General features: G+C 39.9%; 1 protein-coding gene across 2 annotated transcripts; it reads left to right on the forward strand.

Annotated features, from left to right (window-relative positions):
• Positions 1-11,782, forward strand: LOC129098119 (high affinity cationic amino acid transporter 1-like). Of its 2 annotated transcripts, none has more exons than XM_054607129.1 (12): positions 1-113; positions 5,009-5,416; positions 5,502-5,660; positions 5,769-5,940; positions 6,039-6,172; positions 6,254-6,476; positions 6,886-7,025; positions 7,751-7,853; positions 8,777-8,982; positions 9,090-9,241; positions 9,588-9,696; positions 9,803-11,782. In XM_054607129.1, the coding sequence occupies exons 2-12, from the start codon at positions 5,047-5,049 to the stop codon at positions 9,964-9,966; spliced, it is 1,932 nt and encodes a 643-aa protein (XP_054463104.1). In that variant the 5' UTR covers positions 1-113; positions 5,009-5,046; the 3' UTR covers positions 9,967-11,782. The 2 variants fall into 2 exon arrangements, with proteins under 2 accessions (XP_054463104.1, XP_054463175.1); XM_054607200.1 differs by lacking the exon at positions 1-113 and adding an exon at positions 2,195-2,260.
• The last annotated feature ends 5,494 nt before the right edge of the window (positions 11,783-17,276 follow it).

A 17,276-nucleotide genomic window follows, 5' to 3' on the forward strand; every position in this document is an offset into this window, starting at 1 on the left:
ACCAGCAGTCGGAAGTGTGTCCGGCTGATGAGAGCGTTTAGCGCCTCTTTTGTCCGGAGTTGAGTCGCCCAAACTGAAAGAGGCAGAAGCGGTTTGGCTACTTCTCAAAGAAGGTAGGACGTTTTTAAGACATGCACTTTTACACTTACTTTTTTAAGTAAAAGTAAAAGTTGCTGTCTTTCGAACAAGTGTCTCATTTATTCGGTTGCAATTGTATGTAAAAGGGAAAAAAAAAAGGACAAAAGCAAAAGCGTGGTTACTTCTCAGCAATGCATGTCCTGCAGGAATCCACACGGAAGCACATGGACATGGGCCGAGGAGAGGAGCAAAGAATCCGGCTGATGCAATACAAAGGACTCAGAGCAGCTCCTGCACTGTGCTGGTCTCTTCATATTGTACAAGCAGACTTGAAAGTGGCCAAGATATTTACTGGTGATACAAAGTATAGAAGAGAAGTAGTTTTGTGTGGATGTTTTTTTCTGAGGAGAAACATTGCCTTTTATAGTGAGTGTCACTTTCACCAGTAGTGTGGGTGAACCCCCCAGCACTGTAAATGAATGGAAATTAGTGCACATTTTCCATCAGTGTTCATCAAATTATCCATGGTCTAATAACAATTTTGACCTTTTTTTTTTTTTTTTTGAGAATATGTTGCTAGACCAGTTGTATAGCGGGTAGATAATTAGGACTTTGAGAATATGTTGCTAGACCAGTTGTATTTTTGGACTACAAAAATTGAGCATTAATCCTGCAGAGTTAAAAAACAAACTAAATCAAATGAATGCTCAGAATTCATTTGAATTCATTGTTGATTGTAATTGTTTTGGTTAACAGAACTGGCACATGTACAAGAGTTATGGCTGTAATCATTCCTCCTGTCCACACTGGCTGGAGAGAGCTCCCTTTCTAATGTGATGGAATGGAAGAGACTGAGACTAAATCTACTTCTGACATGGATGAATGCCTTTCAAAGTTCACCCAAAGCTGATAAAAGGCTTGAGAAATCTGAGTTTGTCATATCAAATTGGCATCTTTCATGATGTTCCCTCTTTTTGTTACTGTAGCTAAGCAATTAATCACTTTCTGTGGAAACAAAAATAGGAAATTCTTCAATAAAAAAAGCCAGTTTAATAATCCTTTGGGGGAAAAAAAAAATAAAGATGCTTAAACACAATCAATATTCTGTATTTCTTTCAACTTATTCTGTCTGGTCTCCTGTATTAGACTAAGAAACACAATTGAAAACATACAAATACTGTGATATCCACACAGCTGATATTTGAGTCTTTTATAAAATTTCACAAAAGTATCTCCATTACTGCATCCAGTCAGTCTGTCCATCCGTCAGTCTGAGTCTGGTTTTGTCTCTGCTGCACTTTCCTAAATAAAAAAAAACCCATATGGTATGAAATAGAGTAGGGACAGCATATATGACTGATACTGACTAGGTATGTGAAGCCTTAAGCAGCTGCCATCAAGCCAAATCATTTGTTTCTCTTCATTGTGGAGTTACAGTGTCCTGTCCAGTTTGGCTTTAAAACTCTTAAAGTATAAATAAATAAACATCTATTATGTTCCTTATTGTATGAAACGAGTCCGTGGGAAAGTTCTAGAAGAAATTTAAATACTGGTATTGTTCCTGACATGTCAGTCAATTAGTTCTATTGCTTTAAATATATTACAGTTTTATTTTAAATACACAGTGATCACCTGCTTAATAAATGTGAATTTATCATTTTTTTTTTAATTATTTGTGGCACAGTGCCAGCTAGTGGTCAGACACATATCTAAGATTGACAACTCTTCCTAGAAATCATGGGGCACCTTAACTATTAACTGAAATATAATCTGTAAAATACGAGTCGCACATGTTTTGGGTATGTAAGTTATTGCGTAGATTCTGTATTTGGTGTCACTGTGACATTTCTGCATAAAGTCACAAACCCACGTGCAGGGCGGGGACAGAATATAAACATTGAATCAGTGTGAAGTCTGCAAGGTCACGTCCGCTGAGCTCTAACGGGGGTGGGGGGGACGGACTATGATGTTGATGTGTGGTTTACTTTCAGGTATTTAACTGTTAAGCAATTGAGATCTTCAGGATTCAGTGATTATGTATCTGCTGTATCATGAAGGGGATACTTTTAGTTTTCAGTCAGTTTTTTCAGTTCATTTATTTTCTTCTGTTTTCTAACACAAGGTCAAGAACAAACGTCTCGTGTGTGCTCAAGACCCACTTTGAGTCTTCACGTCTGTGAAGGTATGAACATATCAGCAAAACTCAGAAACTAGTAAAAACCTGTTGTTCCTTTCCTCCTAATGGCTGGCTCTTGTTGTAACATTCTGTTTTTCGTTGCTTTAATGCTACAAGGTCAGTGTGGCCCCAGAGATGTCACTAAGGCCTAATTCCCTGGAAAGGAAAGTTTGTTTGGCTTGTGTAAGCGGTCTGTTTTATGATCGCTCTCACATGGCACTTTGTTTGCTCCATCCCCAGTTACACCACAAGGGCAGGTGGGCTTTTTGTAGTGCTGCTAAATCCACTTCACGTGCCAAGTGAGACATCAGCAGGCTCTAAATTGGCTCTGTGCTGCCGCCGTCTTTTAAGCTCACACAGGGAAAATTGTAATTAAAGACACTCAGCAGCTTTTATCAAATTCATGTTAGGAAAAATGTCAGGTTGCACACTCAAATCCTTAGATAATGTTTATTTCCCAAATGCAGGTGGTTCTGCAGGTGTTTGTCTTACAAGTGTACAGGTCCAGTATAAGTGCCTGACTGAAAACAAATTAACTCTATTCTAAGAATGTACTGCTATCTAAAACATTCATTTAAATGCAGAAAATCAATGGAAAATTTATAATACTATATTTCCAAAAATCTTTGCGTGTAAACAATGTCACAGCTAACAAAAGACATTTGAAGGAGCTAAAGTATTCAGCCTCAAGTCAAATAGTGACGAGCATGTGACTGCCTGCTATTCCAAATTCACCCCCGGGCCCCTGAGCATCACACGCAGGTATTGAGCCGACGATTGGCTGAGAAGAGGGCAGGGTTGTGCCCTGCCCACCCTCCCTTTTTTTAGCCCAGCCACTGCATGTCATATCTTGTGCATGCCACAGTACGCCTCTGCAGTGAGTTCTGAACCACCGGCCATTCCCGCCTCCTTTAGCCCACGCTGCGATGTCACAAATGTTCTTTCATGTCCTACACATTGTCGTAAGAAGTACACAGTTTAGAGATGCACCTTTGTCCTTTGGGTTTCCTTTCTGGCTTCAGTTTTATGTACATTCACCAGGGTTGTTTCTGCCTCATGTTGGTCTAATCAAAGTGTTAGGAATGTCAGGCTCAAACTGTTCATGTCATCATAACCTAGACAGACAAAACAAACCTGTTCCACAGCCGCTATTATCACAATTAGTCATTTTTGTTTCCTTTCGGACAAATTTTCTGCTTACTCCCATATGTAGTGGAAATACCTTTGTGTGTGTCTGCATATTCACAGAGCTAGTGATTGATATGATCTTATTTGATTGAATTTCCTTTCCTTCCTTTCTTAAACAGATATTTATTTGGTGAAAAATTACTGTTTTTCTGTTGAAAGAAGTTAAGAGTATTTATTGTGTTCATGACTTCACTGTAGAGCCTGACAGAGACTGTCGGCCTTGCACAAGGGGGGGGTGGCAGGCATCACAGCTGGTGTCTTTAGCTCGGGGGCAATGTGAAGTGAGTCCTGTTCTATTTGTAAACTGGACACCTGAATGGTTTGTGCACTAAGAGGCGTGCCACGTGTCACGTGTCACACCAGCTCTTGTTAACGTCTCTCTCAGCTCTGTTCAACCTCAGCTGACTGGAAATTAAGTCTACAGCTACACTTACTATAGTGAGTGGTTGAGTGGATTTATAAGCTGAAAGAAGAAAAACTGTAGCAGTGAAGACAGCAGATCCTGTTTTGTGTTGCGTGGGAAAGTGAGTACTTGTGTGCATTGTTAGTCAGATCTGTCTCTGAAGCGCTGTTTTAGAAGAGGCTTTGAAATTGGATCTCAGATTGTCAGGATTATGCCCTGCACAATATTTAAAATATATTGTGCACATTGTAATTGTTCGGCAGATAATGTTGTTACGAAACATCTGGCCTTATTCTGTTTTGTCATTATATAATGAACGGTGAGATTAAAGATATCCATTACTATTGTCTTTGTCACTTTGATATTGTATTATTTTATACTCGCGTCATTTTTAAAGCAGTATGAAGGACAACAAAATAAGAATGAGCAGCACTTGGGATCTTAGTATTTTTAAGCAATTTGACAGTTTATTAAACAACAATTTTATTTTTGAAATGTAGTACTTTAATAGTATGCTTAGTACAAGCTTTTAGTATGTACTGTTCTGTACTTTGATTTTGTTTGGTGCATTGTGTTGTTGTGAATGACAGGTGAATGTGTTGTAGTCATTGGTATGATGGACTCAAACTCAGCTGTGTGTGAAAGTACATTTCCTGTGTATCCTGATGCAGGTTTTTCAAACAGCTTGTAGTATAATGTGTGACTCATGTTGACATGAATGAAGGGCCTGAAGTCACATTTTTGCTGCAAGGACTGCAAGCTTAGATTGGATTGATGCCCATCACCATGCAAACTACTGTAAACCAATAGTAATGCTCTATTTATATTGTGACTCTGTTCAAATCCTCACTGCGTATATTCTCCATTCCTGAACAGAAAATGCAAGTAGATTGAGCAGAGGGATTGGAATGTGTCTTTACTGAAAAAGAAAATGCACAAAAAAGCTTTTGATCCCAAAACAAAATAAATTCAGATGTATTTATCAATTCTTTGTTATCATTAGTTTAATCAACTAAGCTTTTATTTCTTAAACATCAAATCAAAGTTAGAAGCAAAAGGAGCAGTTGAGATCTGGGGTTGGAAAAGGCCTTTTTTTCCCTTTGTCTGATTAAATGCATAGTAATCTCAATGCTCAAGTCATTCCTGTCTTGTTTTGTCGACAGCTACATTATTTCCTGTAGAGCTTTGGGTGCCAGCCAGGATGATTCTGGCAAGATTAAAGTGCATTGGGAAGCAGCTCCTGCGGGTGAAGGTTGTCGACTGTAATGCTGAGGACTCCCGCTTGTCTCGATGCCTCAACACATTTGACCTGGTGGCCCTGGGCGTCGGCAGTACGCTGGGTGCCGGAGTCTACGTCCTCGCCGGCGCCGTAGCGCGGGACAGCGCTGGACCTGCCATCGTCCTCTCCTTCCTCATAGCCGCCTTCGCCTCGGTCCTGGCTGGTCTGTGCTATGCCGAGTTCGGAGCCCGCGTCCCCAAAACTGGCTCGGCTTACCTCTACAGCTATGTGACAGTTGGGGAACTGTGGGCCTTTATCACAGGCTGGAACCTCATCCTCTCTTATGTCATTGGTGAGACACTGTGAATAAGGAAGGAAAACATTTGGCTGCTACACCCCATATTGTTCAGTTTACATGAACACTTTCCTCCACACAGGAACTTCAAGTGTGGCCCGAGCATGGAGCGCAACCTTCGATGAGCTGATCGGAAGACACATTGAGGAATTCTGCAGACGTCACATGACCATGAATGCCCCGGGCATCCTGGCAGAGTATCCAGACATATTTGCCGTCTTCATAATAATCGCTCTGACAGGTGAGGAGCAACACTGATGTATGTCTGTAAAAAAATGTTATCTCATTTTTCCTTTTGCCATCATAGGCTTTCTTCTATTACATTGTCTTTTCTTTTCACTGCTTGCAGGACTGCTTATATTTGGAGTGAAGGAGTCAGCCTTTGTGAATAAAGTGTTCACCTGCGTCAATGTGCTGGTGCTGGTGTTCATGATCATCTCTGGCTTGGTCAAAGGAAACCTAAAAAACTGGAAATTGAACCCACAGGAAATCCTCAATGCCAGCAGCAACTATAGCCTCAAGTGGGTGATATGAACAGCTTACTACCTAAAACACAAAGTGGCTAATGATAAACCTGTGTATTGTGCTTGAAATAAGCCTTTTTTTGTTTTACTTCCAGTATGTCTTATTCCCCACCCTCAGAAGAAAGACTTGGTGAAGGCGGCTTCATGCCTTTTGGCATGAGTGGAGTCCTCTCTGGCGCCGCCACCTGTTTTTATGCATTTATAGGCTTTGACTGCATTGCCACCACAGGTGAGAGGGAATACATTACATTTATAAGCACCACTCTTTGACCCCTATCCTCTCACATCTCCAGCTATGTTTCCTCCACAGGAGAAGAAGTGAAGAATCCTCAGAGGGCCATTCCCATGGGGATTGTTGCCTCGCTCCTCATTTGCTTAGTGGCGTACTTCGGTGTGTCCGCGGCCCTCACTTTGATGATGCCTTACTACATGCTGGATAAGAACAGCCCTCTGCCAGTGGCCTTCACGTATGTGGGCTGGCAGGGAGCCACTTATGCAGTGGCCATTGGATCTCTATGTGCCTTGTCGACCAGGTAAGAAGATTTCCTACTGCCTCTTTGCATGAGAGGTTGTATAGGACTTACAAATGTTTACATGCTTATTTAGGATTTAATAATTCATTTCCAGTGCCCTAAATATGGAATTTAATATATTCTAGTTTATTTTATTCAGTACTTGAGGGGAAACTTGTTGTAATATTATTTTATTTATTTGGAGCTGATCCATTGAGAGTGAATTTTGTGATTATTTCTTTAACTGACATTAGTTTACTCGTCCTTGATGCATCTTGGGTTGTTTTCATGGTTGGTTTAGTCCCAGTTATGGGAAATCCTAATGCTACAGCAAACAACATTTTAGACAGGGGAGTGCTTCCCATGTTACATTTTCTAACTGTGTGCATTCACTTGCACGGCATGCTTTTTTCTCTCTCTCCCTCACTAGTTTACTAGGCTCCATGTTCCCAATGCCAAGAGTAATCTGGGCCATGGCAGAAGATGGCCTGCTCTTCAAATGCTTGGCCAAAATCAGCCCACGAACCAAAACCCCTCTAATAGCTACAGTAACATCAGGTGTTGTGGCAGGTGAGGTCATGACCTAAACCTACTAACTGGGTGGGGGTCCCTATCACCCTATAACCCTAAAAGACGCGCTTGGCACACGAGGCCTCAACACAAACGCCTCGGCCAAAAGCCAAGATGGCGCTTCAGCACAAATGTCCTGCAAATGTAATATTTCTTCTTCAATTATTGCCACGTGCAAAGCTGGCACAGTTCATCCTAAGTAAAGCATCCTGTGCTATTTATCAGGATGTCTGGCTGAGAATGGCTGCAGTTGAGGCCTTGTGTGAAACCAGACTTCCTAAACGTAAACTTTAAGTTAAAAAATGTCTGCCTCCTTCTTCCTTCATCCTTGACTTAGTCTCCTCGGCTCCATGTTTCCACTCCCACGCATTATCTTTGCTATGGCTCGCGATGGTCTGCTCTTCTCGTTTCTGGCGCGTGTCAGTGAGAGGAAGACGCCGACCATCTCCACCTTGTTTGCAGGGCTTATGTCTGGTAGGTAGCTGACATAAGGCCCAAAGCAACAGTGACATATTGAGGAAGGAGGATGTTGGCCATTATCAGTTTATTATTAGTTTATAATTGAATGGAGCTCTACAGTAATAGTTTGAAAATGTGTATGAATTCTGTAAAAATACAATATCTGCATTATATTGTGGTCGATGTGCATTTTTTTCACTGTTGGGATTAGTTTGAAGAATCTATCATGTTGACGTTGTGTGTTTTTTCTCCTGTGTGTCCTGCAGCTGTGATGGCTTTCCTGTTTGACTTGAAGGACCTGGTTGACCTCATGTCCATTGGCACTCTGCTGGCCTATACTCTGGTGGCTGCCTGTGTGCTGGTCCTCAGGTAGTCCTCATCTCTCAGTTTACATATCCAGTCTAAACTAGTCGGAAAGCTAGAGGATTACCAGGCTGAATCACTCCATATTTGTACGTCCTCTCACTGATAACGGAATCCCCTGTCAGAGGCTCAGTCAGAGCAGATGTGTGTAGAAATGTTCAAAGGTGCAAGATACGAGCATTTCTATAGCCTCTCAGAGGCTGCAAACATGGCGACAGCTGAGCTTGTGGCTGGAAGCTAACGGTGCTAACAGTGCAAACTATGGCAACGGTGTTGAACTGGGAGGTGGGCGCTGTTATCAGCTGGAACCGCCGTATGAGCGCAGTGCAGAGCGGCGGTCGTGAGCTAGCCATTGAGGCACACTCACATGCGCTAACATGCACTAAAAGCACTCCCAGCCATCATGCTATTTTAACAAAGCAAAGAGAAGCTTGGATAATGACACAAACCGAAGAGGGTGCCACTTCATTATCTGCTTAGGTGTACATAACAAATAGCGGTTAGCTGCCACATTAATGCTCTGAATCCCGTATATAATGCACCTTTTAAAGATGCTCACATTTTCCGTTTCCCTTGGATACTGGAAGACTCTCCTAAGCTGCCTCGTAATGTAAAACATGTTGTCTTCAAATATTAATTCAATTTTAAACAATTTGCAGACGCCTACCTTGCTAAAGCTGACCTTTCAGCTATACTGTATTGTACGCATTTCATGTATTTAAGCCTATTGTATTACAGTCATGAATAATCCTTTGTAGCATATTCATTAGAGGGAAATATCAGCTAAACCCCTCATAATGAAGGTGATGCTGTATGTTTTTATACTTTGTTAGGATTTTCTAAATTGTCCTCAGCCTTAGTGAACAGCAGTTTTGTGAGTCCCTTAGTTTTCTTAGCCTGGTTTTGACCGTCTGTTTTGCCATCTGAAGGTACCAGCCTGAACAGCCGAGTGTGGCCTATGAGATGGCCAACACTCAGGATGAACCTGAAATGGCTGAGTCTTATAACGAGGGGAGCATCGACATCCTACCACAACCAGAGGATCGCTTCACCGTCAGGAATCTACTTTTCCCTTCTAACACAGAGCCGTCCGCTCTCTCTGGGTTTGCCGTCAACATCTGCACCAGCATAATCGGTGAGACGCACACACAAAGCCAAGGAAAAACCGGAAGAAAGTGGGGGGAATAATTCACCTGGTTACTGATACAGCACATCATCTTACCGTTTTATATTCCCCTCCAGGTGTTTTGGTGTGCGTCTTCAGTATTGTTGCTGTCCATGGACGTCTGGCAACCTGGTCAATCGCTGTCCTCGTTATTCTCCTGGTGGCCTGTTTGATCGTCATCTTCATTGTGGGGAGACAGCCGCAGAGCAAGACCAAGCTTGCCTTCAAGGTAGACTGTGTTCTTTCACCAGTTTTCTCACACCATTTCATAGTGACATTGTAGGTTGTGTATAATACTCTGCTTTTATTGTTTGTTTTATTGCTTTGTGTTTATTTCTCTCTTATTCTTGTTCAGCACGTCGGTCAACTGTGGATGTTTTTAAATGTTCTATACAAATATAGTTGGACAAATACAGTTTGACACGCCAATCTCAAAAAAAAATCCTACTGTTTACTAGAAGATTTAATTTGTAAAGCCTTGTTTAAAAGCAAGCTGTTACATACAGTGGACAAAGCAAGCATCACCAAGGAAACAAAAGGTTGTGAAGTTAAACGCGCACACTTTCTTCTCCCAGGTTCCCCTGCTGCCCTTTGTCCCAGTCATCAGTATGTTCATCAACGTCTATCTGATGATGCAGCTCGACAAAGGAACATGGATGCGCTTTGCCATCTGGATGCTTATAGGTATTTAGGAATTTTGGCCGTACAATGCCAAATATGATCTGTTGCTGTGCTTGTGTTTTGAAAATGACTTCATGTGTTTGCCACAATGTTTCTACACCATTTGCAGGTTTCTTTATCTACTTCGGCTATGGTATTCGCAACAGTGCCGAGGCAGCGTTGAACAGATCAAACACCCACACGCCAGCCTGCACAATAAATGGAGAGCCCATGGCCACAGAGAAGGAAGCCTTTCTACACAACACACAAAGCGCCACAGGAGACGACGACTAAGATTCCTGAGGAAACTTGAGGTTCACTACTAGTTATTTTCTTCTTCCAGACAAATGTTTTTTTATCAAAGTGAAAAAGCTAATAAGATGTGAAGACTAAGTAAAACATCTGAATTTTTCTGTAATAACACATTCGAAACTTGCCTTTTTGAGGGTTCAGCATTTGTTACTACTAGCTTGAAATCAACATCTTCATGTTCTATTTACAGAAAAGCCATTATGAATTACAAAAGCTTTCTAATGAAAATGAATGAGGCTTATCTTTTTTCTTTTTTTTAAAGAAAAAGTCCCCACAGGGACCCCACAGGGACCGCCAAAAATAACACAAAATGAAAGTTCCTTGTAGGAACCTAAATTGAGAATCAGCAAATAATTATTTTTAAACTTGGCTGAGAATTTCACTGTATCTTGAGTGCTTTTTTTTGTGTTGCAAGTTCAATAGTAAAACTTGTACGTCGGAATTTTAACTCCAGAGAAAATGTGCTGTACAAAAGCGCAACTCTGTTGGCCTACCTGGGTTTTTCATTAACGATATAACTCATCGTGGTGCTCTGAATAATCTGGTACAGTACGTTTTGATCAGTATATCTCAGTGTGACAGTGTTTTCCTTCTACAGTTGAATAATGTTTTCCTCATTGCAAACATTAAGATCAAATACAACAGTGTTGTCTCCATCAGGGAACTTTTTTTTAACTAGCCAAAGAAGAGTAAAGCTGCTAATGTGGAATGATTAATTAATCACGACAGAGGATGTATTTAAAGTGCCTATTTGCCAAGTGAATGTAACCCCTTTGAGAGGTCTGATATGGTCCTATCAACAACTAGAATTGTGAAATATAAATGAATTGTCTGTATATAACGTACACTTTGGAGTTTGAAAAGCGTATATTTATGATGTATAAGAGAAAATTCTACCTTAGCGGAGCATTTTCACTTTTTAGTTCACATACACCTGAACGGGCTGAAGTACAATCAGTTGGTGATATTGAACACCGTCCGGTTTCCATAGTGATATTCATACTGTAAATTCTGAATCAAACTGCACCAACAGTTATGTTTACCTCAAGCAGTAATATATCTGAGAGTGCCTTTGTCATTCAGATGATATTTAATGATTATGGAAATGAAAGCTGGTTGTAAGTGAGAACGCAGCATTTTTGTTTGTTAACTAAAGACTGGAAATGCAACAAGGTGAAAAATGTCCCTTTTTTAAATGAGCACTATGATGAAATGTTTTCCTTTTTTTGCTATTTATGGTCCATTGAGAGAAACTATTGTTGCCAGAATTTCACAATTTATTTTGATTGTGGGTCAAAAACAATGTTGCAATTCATTGACAGAGTTGCTTTAGATTCTTTAACCATAGCAATGAAATAGCGTGCAAGTTTAATATATATATATATCACAAACTTCCCTTGTCCGTCCGCCATAGCTTTAATCTGTCTTTTGTTGCAGGCATAATGTAAGAGAATAACTGTTACAAACTGTGCCATTGTGGCTGTTCACAATAAATAGATGTAATATATTTGTTTAAAAGCACAACGACTTCAGCAATCATTCATTAGGTCAGGATCATCTCCCTTTTGAGTTGGATGTAACAGTTTCACTTGAGGCCTCATCTAAACAAATCACAAAAAGTGCATTGAACTGTCCTTGACACTGTTTGTTATAAACATTTGCATGCTGCACTATTTTAGAACGTTATGAAGCTTGAAAGAGAGATTGAGATTGTATAGTACTGCTAAGTTATAAAGGTGTTTACAGTGTATCAGAGTGGTGAAGGTCAGCTGTTCAGCATGTGTTGTCTTGATAGTGGTTGCGGTTTGTAAAGTTACTGCTGTAAATAAATGTAGCTGAAAGTTAAACACAGACTGTCTCTATTTTTCTTTAGCTAATTGTGGTAAGGTTTTTTTCTGTTTCTTTACACTCTTTATGCATTCTGAATTTTGTATTAATACAGTACCAGTCAAAGGTTTGGACACACCTTCTCATTCAACTACTTTGAAGAATCTAAAATATAAAACATATTCTGGTTTGTTGAGCATTTGTTTGTTTACCACATAATTCCATATGTGTTCCTTCATAGTTTGGATGTCTTCAATATTAATCTACAATGTAGAAAAAAATAAGAAACAAAGAAAAACCATTGAATGAGAAGGGTGTGTCCAAACGTTTGACTGGTACTGTAGATTTCGTTTGGATTGATTAAAAATATTAGATAATTTAGTAGCCGACTATTCGTTTGATTATGTGTAAATAATTAATAATTTAATATGAATTAATAATGTAAATAATTAACGATAAATTAAATAAATTTAACACATGTCCTGTTAATTTAATTAATCGTTGTTATTATTATGGACTTTTTTATTTAAAGTCTTGCACTTGCAAAAATATAATCCACTTTGTAATAATGATGATACAAAGAAAGCTCTTATCTATAAACGAGTTAAACTTGGAAACATTGGAACACTATACTTTATTAATGTTTTGCTTACACTGCCTGATTATCCTGCAAGTTTCTATATGCAGCTTTAAATATTTGATGATGGGGAGGAGTAAATGGATGCTCTGACCTGCAGGGGGCGATGAGAGCCTGCGTTGTCATGGGCGATGAGTCTCCTCTCCTCCCTGTTTCCCTGCCATGGTGCAGACTGTGTCCTGGACGCGTCCCTCCGGCTTCTTCTTCTCTTCACTGTCGAGCTCCTCTCCAGCGGATGACCTGCATCTAAACGGTAAACTCACCGTTTCGGCGGCTGTTTTTTCTGTCTCTCTCCCTCTCGATCTCAATCTCAACCTCAGATCAGCTGCAGTGATAATAGGATTTATTGACACTGCTGCATCTGCTGGAGAGACTGCGGATGATCCTGTTGGTGGAGGTGTTTGTAGCAGCGGTATGTTCATCTCATTACTCGATCGTGACCAGGAGCGCAATTATAATAGCTGTTGCATACATTTAAGATGGAAAAAGGTAACCTGGCCTTAGGGAGGGCTCACCTTAATCTATGTGTGTGCATGTTCGTGTGTTTAGATTATTCTTTCACCTTTATCTCATTTATGTTTTGTGTCTGTCCTAAAAGCACCAAATCCTCCTCCTGCCTTCCTGTTTGCATATCGTGTGTGTGTGTAGAATTTATATTTGAAAGCTGTGAAATGAGGATAAAGGCAGCATGTGCTGAATAAATAAACATAAGTCATGACATCAGTGAAGTGACAGATGTCTGCTGGTGTGGTTTGAGGGACCACAGTTATCCAGAATACCAGATTATTTTTGTTTCATTATGTAAGATGTGACCGAGGCCTCAAACTCACTATATTGGTGATTATGTTTAACATGAACGGTGTTGATGTTACTGTACATATCTGTCCATTTATTCAGAAATAATTGACATTTATTTGCATGTCACATTAATGCTTTTCCGGCATGTATGTTGCTTCGGCACCTAGTATGTCCTCACTTGGCACACACTTTTTTTTTTACTGTGTCAATGTGCTTAAGTCACAGCAACAGAAGATCTTATTTAAGCGTTGGTTGGTTACACAAAGAAATCAGGGCCACTGAAGCGTTAAAATGGGAGGGAGACTGGTGTCAATATTTCATGAGGATTCCGGTTTAAACATCAAGTTCAAGTCTGGTGGACCAATGCAGGCCTCGATCTGTGCCCTGCTTCAGAGATGTAAGTGCTAACACTGAAGGAGCACCTGTTTTACTGAGAAAATGAAGTGGTTTGAGCGTACACTATCACTAGCACTCGCCCAAGGATGCACTGATTTCATAAGAGGCCCCCGGTGAAGGTCTCGCCATCATGCTGCATATTAGGAGGAAGGTGGCGACGGGGTGAGTTGCTGAACAATTGGGGGATGGGGGAAACATGCTCAGGGAAGCATGTTGTTGGTACGAGCATAAAATTACTCAATTGCTGTCCCCGTTGCAGCCGTGAGCGGAAAACAAGGAAGGAGCCTTAGAGCCTAACACAGTGACAGCCTGCATATACAGTATAGCAGTATGGGCTATGTATGTGGAAATGGAATATGGGGGTAAAGGGAGTGGAGAATATCAATTCAGTCAGCAAGTCTAGCAGCATCGCACTCTTTCTGTAACGCTCAGCTCCCCAGAGAGTTTTGAAGGGAAAGAGGTTGAAATGAATTAAAAGGTTTAATTATCTCTGTAATGCTTTAATTTCAACCAGCACAGGAGACTGTGAAGCAGAAAATTATGAAATCCACAGTATGAAAAATGTGAACATAACTAGGGCAGGCAAGGTACAAAAAAAACCCCCAACTGATTCCTTAAAGTGAGCAAGAATGTATTTTTGGGTTCTGGGAGGTGTTAATGTTACATGTTTGCATTAGTCATTGAGTGAGCCATATCCATCATGTCGCCCCTGTTCTGATGAGTGTCATATAATGTACAGTACTGTTATGTCTGCACTGCGTTGAGTTGTCGTTGGAAATCAATTAAAGGAAACTGACTGCAGCAGAAACAATCCTGTTACTGCAGCTTTTCTCTTCAAACAACACTTCATCTATCCAATTTGTCAGTTCTTGTCAGGCAACATGCTACATGTGACAATCTTAACCACAGCTTCACTGGTTGTTTGGTTACCCAGAGGGAGTTTGTGGCTTTTATGTGGTTGAATAGCAGTAAAGTAACAGTGTGGTACCGACCTGACAGGGAGGAGGGGGGAGAGGCAGGTATAAGGGAATCTGATTCATTGGTTTCTGCATTGCAGGTGCTGAGACGGCATTTAGTGTAGTGTGTTTGCCTGTACGTCAAACACTGCTGTCTGCAAGCCCTCTTACAGTTTTATTTTTAAGTGTCCTCCCAGAAATATAAAAGTTTGAAGAAAATTTAATATTTTGTCAACAATGGGTATTACGTTCCTTGTTCGAAACATGCAGCAAAGTCTATTATAAAACAACAGCTTTATTTTCATAAGAAGGGAAATGAGATGCTATTTCCTGCTGTGTACGTGAATTTGTTTGGACATTCAGTGAACAAAGAGACGAGGTGGAGCAGTGGTCAGTCAGGTTTCATGCTAACCTGCTGATGATTCTAACAAGGACAAACGGAAAACTCAGTTTAACTCTGCTTTAGCCCCCAAGGTGTGCGTTTCCATTTGCATTCATGACATCCCTTTTAGAGACAAAATATTTTTCATTCGGTCTGTGACTTGAAATGAGAAGCAAAACACAAAAACTATCAATTTTTAACAGTTATGACTACATAATGGAAAAACATGATAATAAAATGGTGTTTTATTAAAAAAACATTAACTGATGTAACCTAGCTGAGCTTGGCAATCAGAGATGAACAATGGCAAATTCAGGCGAGGTTTGAACTTAATGTGCAGGTGCTTTTTGAGAAAGATCACAGACATCCTTTATTATGTGCTTTTGGCTAAAGACATAAATTGAAACAGCAGAGATGGATCACCACTTGGTTTTTCCAATTTATAGTATAGTCCTAATTAGAGACTCAAAACTATCAAAACTAGTGAACACACCTGCTTGCTGCTTATAATCATTAGGGTTGTTATAGCAATTATTAGACACAGCTCTTATGATCAGTACTGACTGTGAGGAGCCACAATGTGGTATATATTATCATGGTAGGGCAAGTCATTCCCACATGGTACTGACGTATCTTTCCACACTTTGAGTTCCACATCAGTGTCATTTTGTGTGTGACAAGTTCCTCATGACCAAAGTGAGAAGTCACATAATCACCAGTGGCACCAGTTCAGACATGACCTGTCACATATATTCTTCCATGTAAACACTGTAAATGTGTAGCCTTTCATAGCTAATGTGGGAGCAAACAGACTTACCTGCTACCTGTTCGCCCCACAGCACAGCATGCTGTCATTAGGCAACAACCACACAGCTCCTCTGCAAGAGAAAACAAAAAAATGCTTCTTTTCTTGTCAAGCAGTGACATGTTGTTGTTGGATGTTTACTACATGTTCTGGGATTTGTAACATTTCAGGTATTTACAGAAGTTTTTCAGCAGAAAAGGGAACAATAAGCAACAACTGATGCAGGAGGAAAATGCTTTAGGGATTGTAGAAAATAACAGTTGACGGATATAGTAAATTATCTTAACACAGTTGCTTGAGACAATTCACAGTTTTAAGAAGACAATCTCAAAAAACTACACTGAAAGGCTGATTGATGAGCTGAAGCATGACACATCATGTCTGTTAGTAACAGACACAGGTAGGGACAGCAGTAGTGTCCACTTATGCTCATTTTTTTTCCAATAGAAGCTGTTCAATGCAGTTCAGTGGTGCTGCAAAGATAATTAGTCAAATATAATTAGCTTAGTTAATTCTAGTTAGAATCAATGCAGTAGTTATAATGTCATAATGTAAGTAGAATTTCTTTTTTTACCTCAGAGGTCGACGGTCTCCTGTTGGAAATCTTTTCTCCTCTCTGGCCCTTTTTAATAAATTATGTTGTTCTTAAAATACCAACCTTCCTGGTATTATCCGTCAATCACAATATTAATGAACGCCACAGAAGGATTCACAAATAAATTGAAATTCTCTCTCCACAAATTGTTTTCAAAGCACACAAAGATAGTTATTGTTGTATATAAAAGTAAAAACAATTCCACATACTGTATAACATAATAAACTTTACAGTTCACACAAAAACATCCTGTTTTAAATAAATATATTAGAAATCCACCATAATCCAATATATGTCCTTACAAGTATTTGCAATTTTCATCAAAAATATTTAGATGTTGTTACATTTATATACAAACTGTTAAACCTGCCTTTACAAACTTCATTGCATATGTTTGTGTTTTTTTTTTTTAAAGAATCCAATCAACATTGACACTGCACGCCAAGGCACTGATTCCTTATGACAGCTTTAGCTAATGTCAAATATGCTCTGTGCCAATTAAAACCCGGCATGTTGCTAAAGGAGAGGTTAAATCCAAATGCACATCTTTGTTTTGATAATTTTTTCTTTACAGATGTATCACTCCTAAGTCAAATGTTTGGACCACTTCGCTAAATCTATCTGTCTGACTAGTTTCTGGGAGATTCCTTTCTATGTCATCTCTTGTTTGTTGATATTCTAATTTGTCATCTTTTTTTAATACAGGATAAGGACCCCAGATGTCATGAAGATTCATCCTCCTAATTAGACATGATATTAGACATTCTGATTAGTGGCATACTTGAAAGGAATGTGAAAAATAAATTCTAGGCTCCTGCTGTGCCACTAGAGACTTTGACGGGTAGAAAGACTTTTTTGTAATTGATGCCATGGGTGATTGAGGGTGCTCAAGAAAA

This window comes from Anoplopoma fimbria, chromosome 1, assembly GCF_027596085.1.
Source record: "Anoplopoma fimbria isolate UVic2021 breed Golden Eagle Sablefish chromosome 1, Afim_UVic_2022, whole genome shotgun sequence".
Classification (NCBI taxonomy): domain Eukaryota; kingdom Metazoa; phylum Chordata; class Actinopteri; order Perciformes; family Anoplopomatidae; genus Anoplopoma; species Anoplopoma fimbria.